Source organism: Chrysemys picta, chromosome 3 (assembly GCF_011386835.1).
Source record: "Chrysemys picta bellii isolate R12L10 chromosome 3, ASM1138683v2, whole genome shotgun sequence".
Classification (NCBI taxonomy): Eukaryota; Metazoa; Chordata; order Testudines; family Emydidae; genus Chrysemys; species Chrysemys picta.
Genome location: NC_088793.1, coordinates 14,825,209 through 14,847,474, shown reverse-complemented (window position 1 = coordinate 14,847,474; position 22,266 = coordinate 14,825,209). Strand labels below are relative to the sequence as shown.

Genomic DNA, 22,266 nt, shown 5'->3' with positions numbered 1-22,266 from the left:
TCCTGGTGCTGAGTGGGCTTCAAAGTTATTCTGTTCAGAAGGATTTCTAACAAAATGATATACCATAATGTGATGTCAAAGTAAGAATACTGCCTTTATTTATTTATTTTCCTCTGAACATGTCTCTATCCAAAGAATCTTCTTACCTCCTGACACACCTGCTTCGGCACACTCCCTTAGGTGGGACATCCTTTCTCTGGTGAGGTTTCCTCGGACAACAATTCTCCTGCTAAGCAATGCCACAACAGCTTTCAGAGCAAAGCGCTGCCCATGCACCCACTCTTCTCCAGAGCTGTGAGGGTACCTATACAAAGCATAGCAACAGACACAAGAACATGACTGCCGGAACGTCTGCAGGAAGCATCCGTTCATCCTGAGCTTAGAGATGGAAACTTCACAATTCAGAGCTGGGTCCAAACTAGTTTTGTTAAGTTCCAGGCTCTAGCTCTGAGTGCATCTCTATTTCATAACTACAACAGCAAATTCCTATGAATTATAAAAGGGTTTGGGAGTATGGAAAGACTCTGGTTGGTTTAAAAAGGTTTCAATATGTTCTATGCACACACACACACACACACACACAAAATCAGAATGAAATCTGAATCCACCAGATTCCTTCATTATGACCCTAAACTCACATCAGGTTCATAGAAAAGTTCACCTAGAGTGACCCAGGCTGAAGTTTAATAGTATGAGCCAAATTATGCTCTCAGGTGACATCTGTATATTTCAGACAATTGTGGTATGGGGCCCAATTCTATTGCCATTGCAATCATTGGCAAATCCTCACTAGTTTAGTAACAGTTTTGTTGCAGTTTTATATGTTTGAGCTTTGATCATTTATTCCATCCTATCTCTATCCTATTCAGAAATATAGCTGGTCAAAAAAGGGGGGCTGTGTGGGAGGGGAACAGAGAATTTTGATTTTTGGTGGAAATTCATATAATGAAATATTTTAGCCAAAACCCAACATATTTTTAGTTGGAAATGTTACCATGGTATTTCAGGACAGTTTTAGTTTGAGTGCCTCATGCTCCTATCCTCTTCTATAGGCCAGGCTCCCTGGTTGGACTACATCCCCCATGCTGCAACTTGGTCTCCTCTCGTAGAGACAGGGGGTGCTGCATTACATGAGTCCCAAGCCCTGGTACATCATGAGAGATGTAGTTTGGGCAGGAGCCCAGTGAATACAGCAGATTAGGGGCCAGAGACAATCAAACTACAGCTCCTGAGAGGCCCTGTAGCGGCATTTCCAAATCAAAATAGTTTGGTTTGGGGCATTCAGTTAGTCAACAACAACCACAAAATCATTTTTTCCACAGACACTTTTTGCAAAAATTTTCATTTAGTCAAAACCCCAATTTTCCAGTGAAAAACAGTTTCATTGGAAAATTGTTGACCAGCCCTATTCAGAATACATAGGGCCCTAATGATCTCCAAATATTGCTTTTCTTGGCCAGCATTTTTCAGGCAACTAGAGACCAAATGTAGGACTTATGATACCCACATCCACCACACATTATTTTACTCTGTACCCCACTTTAATAATTAAGGGCATCAATCTCTAGTAACCTGAGAAGACTCTGTAATGTTATCTCCAACATGGAAGCACAGACTACCACCACTGGGCAACCAGGACCATCTCAGACACCACTATCCAAAAAGAATGAACATTTTTATTACACTTGGGTTGTTTGTTTTATTTTTGGAAATGCCCCAGCTGTATGTGCCCTGGCAAAGAAAAGGAAAATTAAAGCAAAACAAATAAGCTCAATGTCCAATAGGGTCATTCTACTAAGAAATATCAGAGGGGTAGCCGTGTTAGTCTGTATCGACAAAAACAACAAGGAGTCCAGTGGCACCTTAAAAAGACTAATAAATCTGTTAGTCTTTAACAGACTCCTTGTTGTTTCTACTAAGAAATAAATGTTACCTAACTCAGCTTTGCAAATTCTACTCTCCTGTTCAGAGTAAATTTTTCTTAAGTGGGTTCAGTAAAATGTCATCAGAGGTTGGTTTTTTTTTTGGGGGGGGGGGGGGGCAGGGAGAGTCATTATCATAAATAAGGGTGAGAAGCTGTTTTTGTGCCTGCAGTTGTAGCGTTTTTCATAACAGTTTTGAAGGTTTAATTGCTATGGAAAAGCTCTCTGCAGCTTGTTCAAAGTCCACTGGCTGGTTCTTGGTTTGCTCTTGACGCACACTGGAATATATCATTACAGGGTGATGTCAGTTTCTGTAAAACTTCTCAAAGAAAGGTATTTATATAATATTGTCATCCCTTTATATTGGAATTGTTGCGATTCCTGATCCTGACTCCCATGCTTTACTGACTTTTTTTCTACATATGAAAAATAATCTGTAATAATTTAAAACAGATTAACTATTCTGGATTAACACTTATTCTGGAATAAGAGCATCTACATAGGGAGTTAACCAGGAATACTTAATCAAGAATAACTTCCTGTGTAGACAAACCACAAGTTAGCTACCTGTTGTTGGGATCCCCCAAGACCCACTTACCTGAGAGGTGATCTAAGGTAGAGTTCAGTGTTGTTCACTGCCTCAATTGTGACAATTTCCTCTTGCCGATACGTATCTCCAGGACCGGTTCCACTCACAATAACTTCATCACCAGGCTGCCAGTCGACAGGCTCCTCTAGGAATATCCTAGAGTCGTTAACGCAAGCTGCTGACTTCAGGTGTGTGAACACCACTTCTGGCACCCAACCTAGGAATAATACATGAAGAAATGAACTGGGTAGTTATCCGTCACAAAGGAGGACTCGACAAATCACATTAGCTGGGTGCTAAAGTTACTTTGACCCAGCTACATTGCTCAAGGGGCATGAAAAATCCACACTCCTGAACAACGTAATTAAGTGTAGATAGCACTAGGTCGGAAGAATTGTTCCAATGACCTAGCAACCACCTCTCAGGGAGGTGTATTAACTACAGCAATGGGAGCACCCTTCCTGTTGCTGTAGTGTTTCTACACAGAAGTGCTGCAGCTGAGCCACTCTAGCGGTTTAAGTGTAGACATAGCCTTTGTCAATACTACAAAAGAGTATCTGTGATCATTTGTTGGATTACTAAAACAGAAACACTGTCACAGCGAATTCATGGTTTTCCCACTCTACTGATTTCATTTGCTGCAAATATTTGAACAAGTGTGGTTGGTTGTTCAAAAGGATGTTTGTGGAAAGCGAAAGCCTTGTGACGATCCATGAGAATGAGTGTTTGTGCCAGATGCGTTTGCATAGCCATCTCTAAATCAGAGAACAGAAAGAATACCATGGCCAATATATTCAAGAGACTAGTGATTGCCTCCCAGCTGGGAAAAGCTGGCCATTTTAAGCTATAATTAAAAAAATACTGAATTGTTAATGATATTGCAGTGCTATGCGCAATTATTGTCGTTTTCCTGAACATTTTTGTTGCATTGTTTTGTTTTTTGTTTTACACATTTATATAGAAAATGTCTCTCCAAATCCCAATCTACATTATTACATTCAAATAATCTAAATTCCTCATAAGTTTCCATTTCATATCATCTGCTTCCTTGCTTCCTGCCCTGAACTGTTGTGCAACGTAGTGGTGTGCTGTTGAAGGGTTGCCATGTTCTGTGCAGGAGATGGCTGCACATAGGTGTCCTGGGATCCTTCTGGATGAAATGCACCAGATACGGGACATAACAAATATCTTGATCATTCTGGCTTTTAAAACCATTTGAAAAAAGCCTCTGGCCAGAATAAGCCTGCCAGGAACTGAATATGGTTTAAATAATATGTTGATGAATAACTATTAAAATAAAGTATCAGAGGGGTAGCCGTGTTAATCTGGATCTGTAAAAAGCAACAGAGAGTCCTGTGGCACCTTTAAGACTAATAGATGTACTGGAACATAAGCTTTCGTGGGTGAATGCCCACTTCGTCGGATGCATGCATGCATCCGATGAAGTGCGCATTCACCCATGAAAGCTTATGCTCCAATACATCTGTTAGTCTTAAAGGTGCCACAGGACTCTCTGTTGCTTATTAAAATAAAGTGATGCATTGCCTTTATCTCTTGATTATACCATCTCTCCACACGGCTTTGGAAATCCTGTCTTAACCCTATAATATGGATCCGTATCTAGACAGAACCTTAATGTAGATATGACTTAATGAGTTAACACTGACACATCAAAGAAATGTTGGAAATATAGTTATAGTACAGGTGTCGGCAACCTTCAGCACATAGCCCATGAGGGTAATCCAAAGGCAGGCCACAAGACATTTTGTTTACGCTGACCATCCCTGCGGCCTGCCACTTTCCGCAGCTCCCTCTGGCTGGGAACGGCAAACCGCAGACACTGGGAGCTGGGAGGGGGCTGTGCCTGTGGATGGTCAATGTAAACAAAATGTCTCACAGCCCACCTTTGGATTACCCTTATGGGCTGCGTGATGAAGGTTGCCGACCCCTGTGATAGTACAAGTATCTCTCTGAAGATGACCTCTAAGAACTTGTCTACATGTAAAACACTAGAGCAGCTAAAAGAACAGGAGTACTTGTGGCACCTTAGAGACTAACAAATTTATTAGAGCATAAGCTTTCGTGGACTACAGCCCACTTCTTCGGATGCATATAGAATGGAACATATATTGAGGAGATATATGTACACACATACAGAGAGCATGAACAGGTGGGAGTTGTCTTACCAACTCTGAGAGGCCAATTAAGTAAGAGAAAAAAAACTTTTGAAGTGATAATCAAGCTAGCCCAGTACAGACAGGTTGATAAGAAGGATGAGAATACTTACAAGGCTGTGCCACTGTAGCTCTTCAGTGTAGACACTGCCTATGCTGATGGGAGGCCCCCTCCCATTGGCGTAGGTAATCCACCTATCTGAGAGGTGGTAGCTAAGTCACCAGAAGAATTCTTCCATCCATTTAGTGCTTTCTACAACAGGGATTAGGTCGGCTCAACTACATTGCTCAGAGGTGTGGATTTTTCATGTCACTGAGCAACGTAGATGGGTCGACCAAACTTTTTAGAGTAGACCACGCTTAAGGGAATGGAAATGAGCTACTGTGGGTAATAATACTCTGAAATCCTTGGTGAAAGGTTCTGCATAAAGGCAATGGGGAATGTGCGGCCCCATTGAAAACAATGAGCAATTTGCCATTACTTCAATGGAGCCAGGATTTGACCCAATGTACCTAAACAAAAGACTCGGTAGAAACCTTTTTTTCTAAACTAAAAGGTGTTGGTTTTGTGATTGTTGAAAAATAAGATTTTGATGACGATGACATTTTTTGTCATTATTCAACAATGACAATTTTTTGACAATGACTTTTTTGTCTTTTTTGCTAATAAAATTTTGAAGAAGATTTTTCAACACATTTCTGAATGTTTTTGAAATTTTGAAAATTTTCCATTGAAATGAGGCAAAAAATCCCATGCTCTGACTTTTTGTAGTTATTTTATTTTTTTATTTTTCTCACTTTTCCCGCCTGCAAGTAAGTAAATAAGTGACAGAAGGGAGGTGAATAAACATTCAAAATGCATTTTTTTTAAATGAAATAAAAATTGTTATTTAGAAAAAATGCATTAAAAACCTTTTGTCCACAACATGGGGGAAAAAAATCATAAAATTTTGAACACAAAAACTCTTCCTTTTTTCCAGGAAGAATAATGTTAAGCTCCACTTAATACAGGGGTTCTCAGATTGGTGGTCGGGACCCCTCAGGGGGTCGCGAGGTCATCACATGAGGGGTTGCGAGCTGTCAACCTCCACCCCAAACCCCGCTTGCCTCCAGCATTTATAATGGTGTTAAATATATTAAAAAGTGTGTTTAATTTATTGGGGTGGGGGAGGTTGCACTCAGAGGCTTGCAATGTGAAAGGGGTCGCCAGTAAAAAAGTTTGAGACCCACTGACTTAAGACACTTATTCACTAATCCTCACAGTAGCTTGCTGAGATAGATCCTAGAGCAGGGGTGTCAAACTCAATTGCACAGGGGGCCAAAACTCAAAACTCGCGGGCCGAACAGTATAACCATTTATTTAACAGACTAAATATTTATGTTTTTTAACCATTAATATGAACCAAAATACAGGATATCATTCCAAAATAAATACATTTCAACTTAAAATATTTTGCTCTTCATAAAAAAATATCCTGTCAATACAATACATTCAAAATCTGTACATGCTGGAATATTAAAAAATCTGAAAATGTAAATAAAAAATTGAATTTAAAGCAAAAGTATAATCATAACAAATCATAACATTCCATTTTCTTGTCCTATTTAGTCAGAGCCTGATACTTGGAGTCTTTTCTTTGCAACAAGTTCGTTTATGTTTGGGGTTAGGTTCTGTGTTGTGAAGATTCTCAGGATCGATTGCAGGTGTTCATCAGTGAGGCGACTCCTGTGTGACGTTTTGTTAATTTTCATCACAGAGAACAGCTGCTCGCACAGATATGTGCTGCCAAACATGGACAGGATTCGAGCCGCATGTTGGCGGAGCTGCGGCATCGCTTCAGGAATGAAGCGAGTGAACTGTGCTGGCCCCGCAGTGTCGTACTTTGCCTTCAGTGTCCCGTTACATTGCAGTTCTATCAGCTCCATCTGCATTTCTACAGGTGCGGTTTCCACATCGACTGCAAATGGGTTGCGAAGCAGCTCGAAGTTACTTTTCTGTGCCTCAAAGTCACTGAAGCGCCGTGCGAACTCAGTGCGCAGCGCGCTGAGTTTTTCAGCAAAGGTGGCATTTGGGAAAACTGTGGCACTTTCTTGGTTCCGTATTACTTGGCAACAGGGAAAGTGAGACAAGTTGCATTGGTGCATTTGTGTCTCCCATAAGCGCAGCTTCACTTGAAATGCCTTCACTGCATCATGCATATCGGTTATTATGTGCTCCCGTCCCTGGAGTTGAAGGTTTAAAGCGCTAAGATGCGACGTTATGTCAGCCAGGAACGCCAACTCACATTTCCACTTTTCATCCCGCAGAACTGTGCAGTCTTTCCCCTTACTGTCCATGAACTGGCAGATTTCCTCTCGCAGCTCAAAGTGTCTTTTGAGAACTTTTCCCCGACTTAGCCACCGGACCTCCGTATGATATGGCATATCGCCAAACTCGCTATCTATTTCCCGCAGAAAAGACTGGAATTGGCGGTGATTTAAACCGTGGGCTCTGATAAAGTTGACGGTTTGTGTTACAGTGTTCATCACATGATCCATTTTTAGGACTTTAGCACTCAGCGATTCCTGGTGTATGATGCAGTGATACACTGTCAACTCACCGGCACAGTTCTCCTCCCGCATCTTTGAGCGCATCCTTCCCACCAGTCCATTTTTTTCACCACACATAGCAGGTGCGCCATCTGTTGTAAGTCCAACGAGTTTTTCCCACGGCAGTTTCATGTCGGTTACACTTTGAAATACATTTCCAAAGATGTCTTCTCCTTTCGTTGTCCCGTGCATCGATTTAATGTCCAGTATTTCCTCTGTTACGCACAAATTGGAATCCACACCACGGATAAATATCGCCAGCTGTGCAGTGTCAGTCGCGTCAGTAGTTTCATCCACGGCAAGGGAGTATGCAACAAAATCTTTTGCTCTTTCAGTCAACTGTGTTTTCAAATCAGTCGCCATCTCACAAACCCGATTAGCAACAGTGTTTCTGCTGAGGCTTACATTTGCAAACGCTCGCGTTTTATCTGGACAAAGGACGTCGCACACTTTCATCATACAATTCTTTACGAATTCCCCCTCGGTAAACGGCCGTCCTGATTTGGCGATCTCTTCGGCCACAATGAAACTTGCTTTCACAGCAGCTTCACTTTGTGATTTTGCTTTGGTGAAAAACTTCTGCTGGGATGTCAAATTCTTCTTCAACTCCTCTACCTTTTGTAGCTTCTGTCCTGCGCTCAGGTTTTTGAATTTGTTCTCATGTTTCGTCTCGTAGTGCCGTCTTAGGTTATACTCCTTCATTACAGCGATATTACTCCCGCAAAGGAGACACACTGGTTTACCTGCAATTTCAGTAAACATATACTCATTTTCCCACCGGCTTTGAAAGCCTCGGTTTTCAGAATCAATTTTTCTCTTGGCCATTGTTGGGGTCTAGCTTTGATTTGATATTAGCGTTGTATACATCAACAGACCGCGAACTTGAACCGCGGCTTGCCGTTGGCGGCAATTGCACTGCATCATGGGATTTGTAGTGTGTGTTATTGGGGCGTCATATCACAGGGCCATTAAAAACAGATATATAAAACGATTTCGCGGGCCGGATATAATTGTATGGCGGGCCGGATATGGCCCGCGGGCCTTGAGTTTGACACATGTGTCCTAGAGGTATCCCCAAGTAGAAGGGTAAAAGGAGACATAGACCCAAAACCTGGGCCTGATGGTGTCAATGACAAATCTTCCATTGACTTCAAAAGAAGCATGTTTGGGGCTCTGGAAGGCAAAGTTACACCACCCTTCGGCTACAACTAAATTAGTGGTAAAGTTGGGAGCAGACTTCTGGCTTCCAGTCCCTCACCCTTATAAGTGGACACACTCCAAAGCCCGCAGTCACCAATCCCTTTCAGTCCAGTGCCCTTTGCCCTTCTTTCTTCACTAGATGACGTTTGCTCTGACTTTTTACATTCCCTTTTCTCCAGCAGACATTCAAACAGACGTGTCCAGTGAGATCCGACTTGTGCAACAGCATCAGGGAGAGCATGTGGCACATATTCAACTTCCTATGATACATTTTCCCTCACTCCTCTGCAATAGATCATAATTTACCGTTAGCCCACAGAGAGTTATTGTCCTCCCTGGTTGTACTAAAGAAAAGTAATAATACCAGAAATCACCAAGGGTAGATGTTGCATCCAATACATCATTTTTCAAATTATGTTAAGCAAGCTTTCCTCTTAGTTTACTCTTTTGTTTTCTGTGAGCCCTCTGTCCGTTGGCCTGATTTTTCTCTCACTTGCACTCCGACAGTCAGGAGTAACTGCACTGAAGTCAATAGATTTACACTGGCATAACAGAAAACTCAGGCATTTACATCCTGTTATTCTGAACCATCTTTGAATGCCTTCTGTGTGTATGAACGGGACAGTCTGTTTCCAGCTTGGGTTACTGTAAGGACCAGGGCATGGGCAATCAGGCCTAACCATGCAAGTCAGGAGCCAGAAACTAGAGCCAGGAGGACATAGCCAGAGATAGAATCAAGGGTCAGGCCAAGCATCAGACGTAGGGCATATGAGCATGGACCTGGAGTGAGGCAGGTAAGCAGGAACCAGCAGCAGATGGATATCTGGGATAAGGAGGGCAGGAACAGGATGGAAGGCAGGGCTCAGGGTGCAAGCAAGGAGGCAGAGCCTCAAAGCAGTAGACAGCCATAAATTCACCTAGCTGTTCAGACAGCTTCCTGTGCCACCTTCTGGCTTAAACATTGCATTTGAGCCAATTGGCGGGGACAGACATCTCTCCCAATCAGGAGCTCTTGGCCAGCTAGAGTTTTACCTGCCCCCTTTTCCAGTAGCTCTAAAGAGCTTCAGGGTGGCAGCTGCCTGGGGTACTGCAGGCCTGGGTTCAAAACCCAGACTTGATTACTGTTTGAAGTTGTTTTTTTTCCACATGGAGTCAAAGGTTCCATAATTACACCCAAGCTTTACTAAAGAGAGAAATCAACCCATCAAGGAATCATTTTACCCTATTTGTTGTTTCTTTTTTAATGTTACTTAAAAAACAAAATAACTTGCTAATTATTCTCCCTCCCTACTAGAGTGCTCATGGGAGAAGTGGACTAGCAGGCAGTCGAGGTTAGTATCATTGGTGGAGCACCAGATGAAAAAAGGGACACAACATGATAAGATGTGTGTGATAGCCTGGAGGCAGGGCTGGCTCCAGGCACCAGCGCAGGAAGCAGGTGCTTGGGGCGGCCAATGGGAAGGGGCGGTACGTCCGGGTTTTCGGTGGTAATTCGGCAGCGGGGCCCTCAGTCCCTCTCGGAGAGAAGGACCGACCGCCGAATTGCCACTGAAGAATGAGGCTTTTTTTTTTCTTCAACGCTTGGGGCGGCAAAAAAGCTGGAGCCGGCCCTACTTGGAGGCCTCAGGCTCCTACCACACTCCATCCCAAAGAGGAGCAGAAGAGAAGTCCTCCAAATGTCCTAGAGTGGTTTTGGGGAAGCAGCCAATTAGAGCCCAGCAGGCTAGTATAAAAAGAGCTGCAGGACCCTAATGAGTTCAGTTCCTTGTTGGAGCTAGAGGAGTGTGGATGGTGTGGACACTTATGAATAATACAAATAAACCTGCAGAAATCAGGATGGGTTTGCAAACTATCTGCAGACAGAAAGAAGAGGTAGAAGTGGCAGGAGTTTCATTTGCAATGAATAATCTGACCACTGGACGAATCCATAGCAGAAGAATATTGGGGAAAGTATTACGGGGTAATCTTGCATTGCTACTGCTGGTGTTGTACTTCCTGCTTGGGAGATAAGTAGAAGACAATGTCATTCTAAAGGACTGTATGTAACGTTGTAGTGGTGTCAGTCTCAGGATATTAGAGATACAAGGTGGGTGAGGTAATATCTTTTATTGGACCAACTTTCATTGGTGAGAGGGATAGGCTTTCGAGCTACACAGAACTCTTCCTCAGGACCTGAAGAAGAGCTGTGTGTAGCTCACAAGCATATCTCTCTCATCATCAGAAGTTGGTCCAATAAAAGATAATACCTCACCCGCCTAGTCATTCTGCAGGACTGTTAATCTGGCACCTCGCACAACTGCTGACTTCACTTAAAAGAAATTTCCTCCAAGCCCTGATCCTGCAATATCAGCCAATTACATTTTGCAGAAACAGTGCCAGGGACAATAATACATTATAAAATAAAGACATGAAGCAACTGTCAATACACTAAAAACTAACTCACTACTCCACAGTGTAAAATGTTTTATACAGCACCTCTCAGACTCGATGCAATGCAACTTTGTTTGGTCAAGTGTCTTTCATATAAACTGCATCCCAAACCACTTTACAGAGCTAAATAATAAAGAGAGCAGGCAGTAGGTGGGATAAAATACAAACAGCATGGTGCTGTGACATTGTAGGGCAAATTAATTAAAGTCTATAGGTGGGAGTTCCAAAAGTAACTCAGGGGTTTCAGTGCGAACTTCCAAAAGGAGTTGAGTGTCCAGCTCCCCAAGGCATAATGGAAAAGTCAAGCCTCATAGTCATAAGGCAACACGAAGAGGGAGACAGAAATTAAGAGGCAGGAGCAAGGGAGACAATGTATTATTAATGGCAAGGTTTCAAAGAGGGGGGTGAGCTGATACAGCGCAGAGATGCAGGGAAGGCTATTTTGGCTAGTGAAGCTGCAGAGATGAAGACTCTCACGCCAAGCTATAGTGTGACACTACAGAGTGGAGATTGATCCTAGATAAGTAAAAGGAGCAAGAAGGAGAGGCCCAGATCCTCAACTTCTGCAAATCAGCTTCAATGGAGCTACGCTGATTTAAACCAGCTGAGGAACTGGCCCAGAACATCTGATTGAAACAGGCAATTCCATGGAGGGGCCTCATTTGCCAGTGCTGTGCACCTGTACTCCAGCACAAAGTGGGTGTAAGATGCCCCCAGATCAGTCTGGCACCATTTTACATCCACTTTGCAGTGTAAATGACGACGTGAGTGCAGGGCAAAGCTGAATCAAGCCCAGGGAGAGGAATTTTGAACTGAATCCTGAAATGAATGGGAGCCAACAAGTTCTCCAAGGACGAGGATGACCTACTTCACTGAGTCTTTGGGAAAGGTAGACAATAGCTTTCTCTAAGTGCTGAAATCTGGAGACTTGGGACTTTTGAGGGCTTCAGGGAAGGGAGCTCCATCCAGTGGTAATGAGTGTGATTTTTTTTTTGTAAGGGACAATGCAAGAGAAGATGGCACGGATGAGGATTTCACCGGAAGTGGACTCAAGGGAGTTGAATACATCAGCAGTTTTGAACAAGTAATAAGTGGCAGATTTGCAGAGCTGGGAGTTGAGGGCAACAGAAGGAGAACTCAGGGGCAAGGGGTTACCACCAAGGTTGCAATCAGTGGAGTCAAATGGCAAAGGGAGAAAAACAAAATAAACATGTGTTTAAGTCCAATGGCCTATGTGCTATCCTCAATAGGGATGACTTACTGAAGCTGGGCCTTTCTGAATAAAGTTGTACAAGGTTATTAGGAAAAACTTTTTCACTAGGAAGGTGGTGAAGCACTGGAATGGGTTACCTAGGGAGGTGGTGGAATCTCCTTCCTTAGAGGTTTTTAAGGTCAGGTTTGACAAAGCCCTGGCTGGGATGATTTACTTGGGAATTGGTCCTGCTTTGAGCAGGGGGTTGGACTAGATGACCTCCTGAGGTCCCTTCCAACCCTGATATTCTATTATTCTATGAAGATTGGGGGTGCAATGTCTGAGCACACAATAGCTGTTCTATTTGCCAGAACAGTCACTAATATGCCAGTAGCTAACTCATCCTTAGACAAAGTGTTTAACATTTCTTTAATGATACCTCTCCGATAAGCCTCTCTGCTGCTCTTGAAAAAAATTGTAGTTCTGTCTCACATTCCTTCAGCTAAAGGTCTCAGAGACCTAAATGCTTCTCATGGACCAGATAACTATCCTCCTCTTGGAGGACTGTATCAAATCAGGGAGATTTAAGCAAGTGTTTAAATGCTGAATAAGGGTGTACTTACGTACATGCTTAATGCTTTTCCAAATCAGGGCCAAAGAGACTCTCTCATGATACAGGAGTGTTCTCTTGTCCTTCATATGAAGTTCCAGGAGTACTGATAATTCCAACATGAAGGGGACTTTGGTACAACATCCATCTGATTCAAAGGATGTCACCCATTATCATAGCATCTCCTACAGTACTCTACCAAAGTGCCAGCAGTCAGTATTTGCCCTGATGGGTCTTGGGCAAATACTTGGGACAATCTTTCAGTGATGGCTCTGTTGCCAAACTTCACACCAGTGCCAAGTGGGTGTAAGATACTACTGACAGAATAACCATTTTCAGAAGGATCACGGCAATGGGGAATCTGGCCCACTGAGCCATCCTGTCTCACAGCCATCAGCTGCGCTAGGAAGCGTTGTCAGCATCTGCCTACTTGCATTCTTTTATTGGCAGCAGGATCATCATTATTATTCATTTTCCTTCTTTTATTGAGTGAACCTCATGAATTTTTAGCACTCCCATAAAAGAAAGACTGACAGCTGCTGACAGAGGGCCAAGCCGTGGGTGATTTTTTTTTTTCCTCAGCACACTGCAATCTTGGCTCACAGCAACTCTGTGTGTATGTCCATGTATCTGCCATGTTGAAATACTACAGAATCTTGTAGAGAAACATTCCAGGGGTAAGCAATATTGATACTAAGTGGAACAAAACATTTTTTTTTTCATTCAAAACATTTTTGATGAAATGTTCCCCTTTCTGGGGAAACAAAGTTTTAAAGACTTCACCCCCCCCCCCCCCCATAAAATTTTCTGGGTGTTTTTTTTCTGTGAAAACCCAAACTGCAAAACGTTTTGGTTTGGGCTTTTTGCCCCCTATTTTTCCTTTCTCTTCTCCCCCCCCCCCCCCACCCTTTGTCCCCATTTTTCCTTTTTGTCACTGGAAGATGACGAAACTACGGAAGAAAGGAAAGGAAAAAAACAAAACTTTAAACGCAATGTTCTTTTGAATTTCAAATATTATATACTTTTTCTTTTTTTTTAAATTGGGGCGGCTGGGGGGGGGGATTTCAAAAAATTATGATAATTTTACATTTTTTTCCACACAAAAAATACTTACCATTTTCCCATCAGCTCTATTAATAAGCAGGACTGGCAGAAAAAAAATTATTGAAACTTTTGCTGATGGAAGAATTGGGTTTTCAAGGAAATGAACTTTTTTGTGGAAAGTGTCTGGTTTTCTGAGAGAATTTTTGATTTTACATTGAAAAATGGATTCCCCTCCTCCGATTTTGCCTGAACATTTTTGGGTGTTGAGTTTTCATTTTTTCAATGGAGAGGTGAAAATTCCCACTGAAAACTGCCAAAACCCAAATCGTTTCATTTTTATCTAATTTTCCACTAAAAAATCCCATTTCTGACCACATATACAATTAGAGTTATTACTCTCATATATTTTCTTGAATTGATGACACAGTAGTGATATAGTAGTTATTTGTACATTTGGTACGTTAGGAGTAAAAGAACAACTGGGTACAAAATCTTCTACGTCTAACTTTAAAATGTTTAGGTTTTTTTCCTAGTAGAAGTGAGATTAAACCTAGCAGATTCTTCATTTTTTTTCCATGCACAACTGAAAAGGTGGAAGACCTGATCCCTAGCTCACAGAAATCAACATACCTCCATTGGCATAAGCTGCACTTCATCAGCCCTCAATGGACCAGGATCAGAGGAATAGAAAAGTGGCATAGAGTTTCCTTTCTCCCCTCAGCTGTATCAAGGGTGAGGATTTAGCCAACTAACTTCAATTGGGTTAGTACAGAGAGATTGACACCAGTGTAGCTGAGAGCAGAGTATGACTGCTTGCAGTGGTAGAGACTGAAACAGTGAAACCAAACCTGACTACAGGGAGCAAGGTTAAGTGATGTGGATGTCCTAATAACTCTGTTATAGAGAGTAACGCTCTGGGGCTCAAACAACAAACGTTTTACTACATGGCCTGCAATTTGACTTTAAAATAGTTCAGTCGTTGATGGCCTGGTAGTCATTGATTTTTTTTTCACTCCACTGCTCAATAACAAACCAGGGAAAAACAACGAGGAGTCCTTGTGGCACCTTAGAGACTAAAATTTATTTGGACATAAGCTTTCATGGGCTAGAATCCACTTCATCAGATGCATGAAGTGAAAAATACAGGAACAGATATAAATACATGAAAGGATGGGGGTTGCTTTACCAAGTGTGAGGTCAGTCTAATGAGATAAATCAATTAACAGCAGGATACCAAGGGAGGAAAAATAACTTTTGAAGTGGTAAGAGAGTGGCCCATTACAGACAGTTGACAAGAAGGTGTGAGTAACAGTAGGGAGAAACTAGTATTGGGGAAATTAAGTTTAGGTTTTGTAATGACCCAACCACTCCCAGTCTTTATTCAGGCCTAATCTGATGGTGTCCAGTTTGCAAATTAATTCCATTTCTGCAGCTTCACGCTGGAGTCTGTATTTGAAAGCTTTTTGTTGAAGAATTGCCACTTTTAGGTCTGAGTGGCAATTCTTCAACAAATGCTCATCTCCCTAGGCTCTATTCCCTCCAAGCCCCCGATCCCAAGGAGAACTCCCCATGAAGATCAAGGATGGGTGGTGGATGGTCCCTTGGAGATGGCTGAGGTCTGTGCCTGCAGACCCAAGAAGAGATCTGTGCACAGAGAATTCCTTTAGCATGCTCTCCGTCTTTCTGCTAGCATTTTCCTTTGACAACAAAGCATATGATAGAAATATCAGTGATGGGGAAAATACTTGTTTAATGACTGGGTATCACTGATGGAAACAGGTAGATGTGCTTTTTGAAGACAGGAGGATACTGGTCACAAAGCCACTGTGATTTATCCAAGTTCTTCTTCACCAAAAGGACTGCACTACAAACACTCAAAAGTGCTGAAAAATAGATGACTCTGTAGAGCTCCTTAATTATTTAAATTCATTTTTAATAATTAACTGAGCTCAGAAAAACAAATCTTGAGATTTGAAGCAACAGCTCCACAGTTAAAGGGACAATCAGATACTTTAGACCCAAAATTTAGATTTGGGTAAAGAGGGAATAAAATATACTACTAAACTAATTAATAGAAATGTATTTAAATACTGAACCCTGAAGAGCACAGCACGGTGCTACTACAGGTCAACCAGGGATGAAATTAACTCTAAAGCAGCATGTTAAAGTGGATTAAATCATGAAGCTAGGCTCTAGGAACAGTTCATCTCCAATCCTGGCTCTATTGCCACCTCACACTGTGGTTTTCAGCAAGTCACTTAACCTCACTGTAACTCAGTTTCTCCACTTGCAAAAATAGGATAATAATACTCAACTACCTTTTGGATTAATAGTAAGGGTCAGATCCTGTGAGTGCTGACCACACTAAACTCTTCTTAAACTTAATATCAGCTTTGACTATGTATGAACCCTTAAATTTTTCACAGGACTCTCAAAATGTAAACCATCTTAGAAGAGCTAAACATCATTCCTGAAAACAAAGCGATACTGACCTGTTTAGATTCACTCTCCTACGTGAGTGAAATGCAAAACTTAAGACAGAGGGTCAATGGTGACAAGTATGTAGGGGGCTGATTCTCCAGTGGCTTGCAGTCTTCTACAGTTGTGCAAAGTGAGTGTGAAACGGTACTATTTGGGCTATGTTAACATTTAAACCTCGACACTCCATTCACCTTTCCTACAATACCAGCAGTATCCTGTAGGCAAAATCCTCATCGCCTTCAGACAATTAGACCCAGTAAAATCATTAGCTCAGATCCTGGCCCCACTGAAGTCAATAAGAGCTTTGCCATTGACTTAACGAGAGGATCTGGTCTTTACAGAAATGTCTTACAGTACAAGACTTGGGCCCCAATGCAGCAAAGTACATAAGCGTGTGCATAACTTTAAGCAGGTGATTAACTCCATTCTTAAGTACCTTGCTGAATAAGCATGTGCTTAACTCAGTTGGACTGCTCATGTCTCTAATGCTAAGTGAAAGACAAGTTGGGTGAGATAATCTCTTTTAATGGACCAACCTCTGTTAATGGCAGGGACAAGCTTTTGAGCTGCACAGAGCACTTCTTCAGGTCTGGAAAAAGTAATCAGAGTTACGCAGCTAAATACAAGACCGGACAGAAGCGTACGCAGTTAACACACGTTGCAGGAGACCAGTTAAAATGAAGTAGGAAATTAACACCTCTGCAGCCATAGGACAAATGAGGGTAAGTCAGTTATAAATGTGTTGTAATGAGCCATAAAGGTAGTGTCTCTGAGCCCATGATTTCAGGTGTCCAGAGAGTTATGAATTTAAGTCCCTACGCTCTTTTGAAGGCGTTGTGCAGGTTTCCCTTGAGGACAAGAATTGAGAGATCTGATATGGAGAGATCGCTTTGTGCACGCTTTTTGTTAAGCACGTGTTTAATGGCTTAGCTGGATTTGACTTATGACACAGTACTAACCTTACTTCACCTTATTTCTAACACATAGTTCCTGAAGCAATCTGTTGAATACTCTAAGTGTGAAAAAATTTAACGTCAGCAGTTCTGTGTGATCATACTGACCGAAACAGGTTTAGGTGGCTTCTTTAACTCCTTAGAACATGGAAAACATTAGCGCTGTTGGGTTTTTTTTTTTCTTCAAATGGGGGTTCCTAAAATTAGGCAATTGCATTGATATTTAAGCATCTAAATATAAATGGCCTGATTTTCAGGGATCTGGAACACCTGCAGCTCCCATTAATTTCAATGGTATTTCTGTGGCACCTTGTGAAAAAAAATCAGGCTGCTTCAATTTAAGTGCCTAAATAAGGTTCCTAACTTTAGGCACCCAACTCTGAACATGTAAGCCCAGACAATTTTAAAGTATTTTCAAAAGGTTTTCAAAAGGGCCTAAATAACTCTGGAGTCATCACTCCCTTTGGGATTTGACTTCCTAAGCCATTTAGGCACTTTCAAAAATTCTACCATTCCTGATTATTAATTGTGTCCAACAAAAGCTATAAGTCTCCTTTAGACTGAGAGCAGTGATAGCAGTGTGTTTCCTTGTATCATTAATTCACCAGCCGCATCCCTGGACTCATTTATAAAACTGATCACATGCCCAGCCTTTCTGCCAACCTCTCAGCATGACAGAAAAGAAAAAATAAAATAAAAGCAGTATTGATCTCAGCTGTGAAACACAGTACCAGAGCCCACTTTTCCTCCCAGTGAAACGCTGCACCAAATAGAAGAACTCTTTTAAAGAACCTTCCCTTTCAGGGAGGGATCTCTGAGAAAGAAGTTTATTTTTATGTGCTTTTATTATTATTAACCTAGGGGGATAAATCCATTTTTTCTGACCTAAAAAAAAAAAAAATCTTCCACTAGGAATGCCAAAAGAGACCAGGACTGATACCAGCAAATCAGGTATAGAGTTTGATATGCATTATTTATAGTAAAATAAGACTTAACAGCCCCACTTGAGATCAGGGCCTCATTGTGCCTAACACTGTTCACGCACAAAGAGCCTAATCCAAAGCTGTCTGAAGTCACTGGGAGTCTTGCCATAGAATTCAATGAGCTTTGGATCAAGCACATAGTGAGAGACGGTCCTTCCCTTAAGAGTTTACAATGAGGCTCCGATCATGCAATTCACAATGCGCTAGCATACGGGTGCAGGGTTGGATTCAAAATAGACAAGACAAAGAATGGGAGAAAGGAAATATCATCCCCATTTTACAGATGGGATGTTGAGGCACAGAGATTAAGTGAGTTGTCCGTGGTCATTCAGGAAGTCTGTGGCAGAGCTGGGAAGTTAATCAGATCTTGTGAGTCCCAAGCCAGTTCCTTAAACACATAGCCATCCTATATTACAAACAACAGACTGACATAGAGTATCTGCCATTAAAAAGGCAACACTCACTTTGCATTTATATAGCATTGTATAAATTCAAAGCACTTTATACAGACATTAACCAACTGATTCTCAGAGGTAGGTGAGAAAATAGTATCACTATTGTTCAAATGGGGAAAGTGAATCCATTAACTTGGGTGGAGAGAGGCACAAAGAAGGAGTTGCAATAATGTTAAAAAAAAAAAAAACTTGGCAGCATACTCAGCTCTGGGTAATCTTCCCATCACCACCGAGCAAAGCCATGGCTTGCAGATAGTGGAACAGCCTTCAGATATGATATAAGCAGGGAGACCTGTTAACTAAGCAGTCACAGACAATCTGATGACAGTACTAACATTGCGTGGTGGAGCAGAAAGTGGCACTGCTGGCCATATAAAATACCACAAAAGCCCAAAGATAGTACTGTACATGGCAAATGTAGGCCGCCATTAGTCTGAAGCAATCCCAACGAACTACAAAATATGAGTATTGCAGCATCAAGAAGGTTTACACCAAGGTTTCATCCTTTTCCCGCAACTATTGAACTTACACACAGAAGGGGAAAGTTTAGAAGACACCAACTAGGGTATACAGGTCAATAGCATGTACAACAACAACATAATATAAACAAGTTGGCATCATTTCTACTAGGAAGAATTTCAGAAAATGCTTATTGCTGTGTATGATGCCAACAAGAAATATGGAATGACGATTAATGTTGGGAAGACAAAAAGTATGATAAGTAAACACAGTAATGTACTAGGCAATATCTACATCTAGACAGTAAAGTGGTGAAACACGTGAATTGTCTCCCCTGCTTAGGGTTTTTAATAACATCAGACAGAAGATGCAATGAAGAAATCAAGAGAAAGATACAGCTTGCAAAAAACACATCCAAAGACGTCTGTGCTGTGGAAAGTTAAAGTTACACATCCGCGCTAGATTGCTGAAGTGCTACATATGGTTAACCTGCCTGTATGGAAGTGAGAGCTGGACACTTTAAAAAGACACAGAGACCCAGGGTATGTTTATACTTAACCTGCTACATCAGCACAGCTGCAGCACTTCACTGTAGACAGTACCTACGCCGACAGGAGGGGTACTTCTGTCAGCATAGATAATACACCTCCCCCAAGAGGCAGTAGCTAAGTCGATGGAAGAATTCTTCTGTTGTCCTCGTGCTGTCTACACTAGAGTTAGGTCGGCATAGCTGCGCCTCTCAGGGGTGTGAGTTCCCCATGTAGACCAGCCCTCAGACATTCGCCTTTTGGTGTGAAGAGAAGAATGTTAATATTTGCTGGATAACCAGCCTACAAATGATGGGATGATAAGGATAAATTTTAAAAGAGCACAATTACTTGAGACCGTAGGTTAGAGAAGAACATCCTTCTGCAGAAGTATTGCCCGCCGATCGCTGAGCGACTTGATACGGCGTTCATGCTACCAGGCAAGATCACAGGCAAACCAGGAAGAGCAAGAAAGAGATCCAGCTACATCCGAAACATCACCGGAGGAGTGGCATCCAAAGGAAAGTAAAAGTTTTGCAACTGTGACACAATTGCAAAAGATGGAAGATGGTGGTCGACAACATCCCTATCACTTGTAGAAGAAAGAGTCAGTTTAAATGGTTAAAGTTAATTTTCCCATGACCTAGGGACCTCCTAACTCTCAGGACTGTGCTCACTCTTCCAAACCACTTTGTCTTTGCAGAACAAGAAATAATCACAGTGTCACAGAATATACACTGACTGTTTAATGATGAACACTGCCATTTTGGGATGCACTAACAGGGGAATCATATCACAGAAAAGGGAAGTAATTCTCCCTATATGCCTCTGGAATTTGGTGTTCAGTTCTCGGTCCCTTAAATGCAGAAAAATGTAAAGAAATTGATCAGGGCTGGCAGGAATATTGAAAGAATTAACAAATAGAGCTGGCTGAAAAATGCCAATTATTTTTATTAAGAAATTTCACAAACATTTCATGTTTTTGCAATTTCACCCAAAAACGTTTTGCTTTTTCAACAAAAAATGAAACCAAAAACTGAAAAAAATGTTTGCTTTTCATAAACGATTTTCAGTAAACAAATTATTAAAAAAAAAAATTACCTAAAACTGAACTGAAAAATTTTATTTTACTGAAAACTTTTTTTAGTAACATTTTGTTTCCAATTTTTCTTTAAAAAAAAAAAAAAGGAATTTGTTTACCAAACTAAAAAAATGTTCATGAAAGATTGCAGAATAGTCTTCCAAGGGAAGTGAATGAAACTTTAACATTTAAAATGACAGTGTATGAAACTCTAGCAAGGGTCATATCTGAACTATGGGCGTTATAGCAACACAGCTATCGGGTTAGAACTAGGCTGCTGTATTGTAGACACTTCCTACTTCAATGGAAAGGGGTTTTCTGTCACTCTAGGGCGGGTTCTCAAACTGGGGGTCGTGACCCCTCCGAGGGTCGCGAGGTTATTATCTGGGGGGTCGTGAGCTGTCAGCCTCCACCCCAAACCCTGCTTCACCTCCAGCATTTATAATAGTGTTAAATTAAAAAAAAGTGTTTTTAATTTATAAGAGGGGGGGTCGCACTCAGAGGCTTGCTGTGTGAAAGGGGTCACCACTAGAAAAGTTTGAGAACCACTGCTCTAGGAAATCCACCTCCTTGAGCAACAGTAGCAAGGCTGACAGAAGCATTCTTCCATCGACCTAGCTGCATCTACACCAGGGGGTTGATCGGCATTTTTCACACCCCTGAGCACCATAGCTACATTGACCTATTTTTTGCATGTAGACCAGGCCAAATACACAGTAGGGAACAGCTCTTCATTGGCTACTACGGATGGTAATCTCAGTAAGTCACTCCAGAGTGTATATTACTAGATGCATACTTTGGGCCTGATTCTTCTTTACAGGCCTCTTTGCATTGCTCTGGAAGTGTAAAGTGGTCTAAAAGTGGCCCTACCAAAGCAGATTTATGCTACCAAAGCAGATTAAAAGGGATTTATTTGGGCATAAGCTTTCGTGGGTAAAAAAACACTTCTTCAGATGCATCTGTTAGGTGCCACTGGACTCCTCCTTGTTTTTGTGGATACAGACTAGCACAGCTGCCCCTCTGATACTTGACACATTCAGTTAAGGTTACTTTTATTTTATATTCTCAAACAAAGAAAACCTCATTAAAGAAAGCAATGGTTGAAATGTAATTCAATAGATTCCAGCTATCAGATATAAAATTATCTTTCCAAAAACTACACAGCTTAATTAATAATAATAATTATAAAAACAGTGTGAAACTGTCTGGAAAGTAATGCCTAAGAGATCCAACCTGTTCCCCAGAGACATGTAATCGTCTTTCATTACTCACTCTGACCCCATCTAATTTACACTCCCTACCCAAACTTAACTTTGCCCTTCCTAAAATTTGGAAAGGTTAGAAACAGCAAATGACTAAGCGGGCACTGGGAACACATCCCTTGAAAAGGAGATGGGATTTTCATTTGTTGTTAGATCTTTAGCTACCGCTGCTCCATAGTTAATATACAAAAACAGAACACACAAAATCACAGTACATACCCCACTTTTCTCATGCAGCTGAAGGCATGGATCTGAAGAACTAGTCCTCAGCATTCACTAACAGCCTACTAATTCACACCCCGGACTGAGCTATTG

At 41.6% G+C, this 22,266-nt stretch overlaps 1 protein-coding gene across 3 annotated transcripts in view; it reads right to left on the bottom strand.

The window, feature by feature from the left end:
- PKHD1 (PKHD1 ciliary IPT domain containing fibrocystin/polyductin) overlaps positions 1–22,266 on the bottom strand; it is a 380,982-nt gene that overhangs the window by 185,822 nt on the left and 172,894 nt on the right. For all 3 annotated transcript variants that reach the window (XR_010599356.1, XM_065587493.1, XM_065587494.1), the window contains exons 38-39: positions 2,521–2,728; positions 147–304 (exon numbers count right to left, since the gene is read on the bottom strand). Coding sequence is in view for 2 of the 3 variants with exons in the window: in XM_065587493.1 (XP_065443565.1) it covers positions 147–304; positions 2,521–2,728 (366 nt within the window). In the remaining variant the exon portion in view is untranslated. The remainder of the gene's footprint in view (positions 1–146; positions 305–2,520; positions 2,729–22,266) is intronic.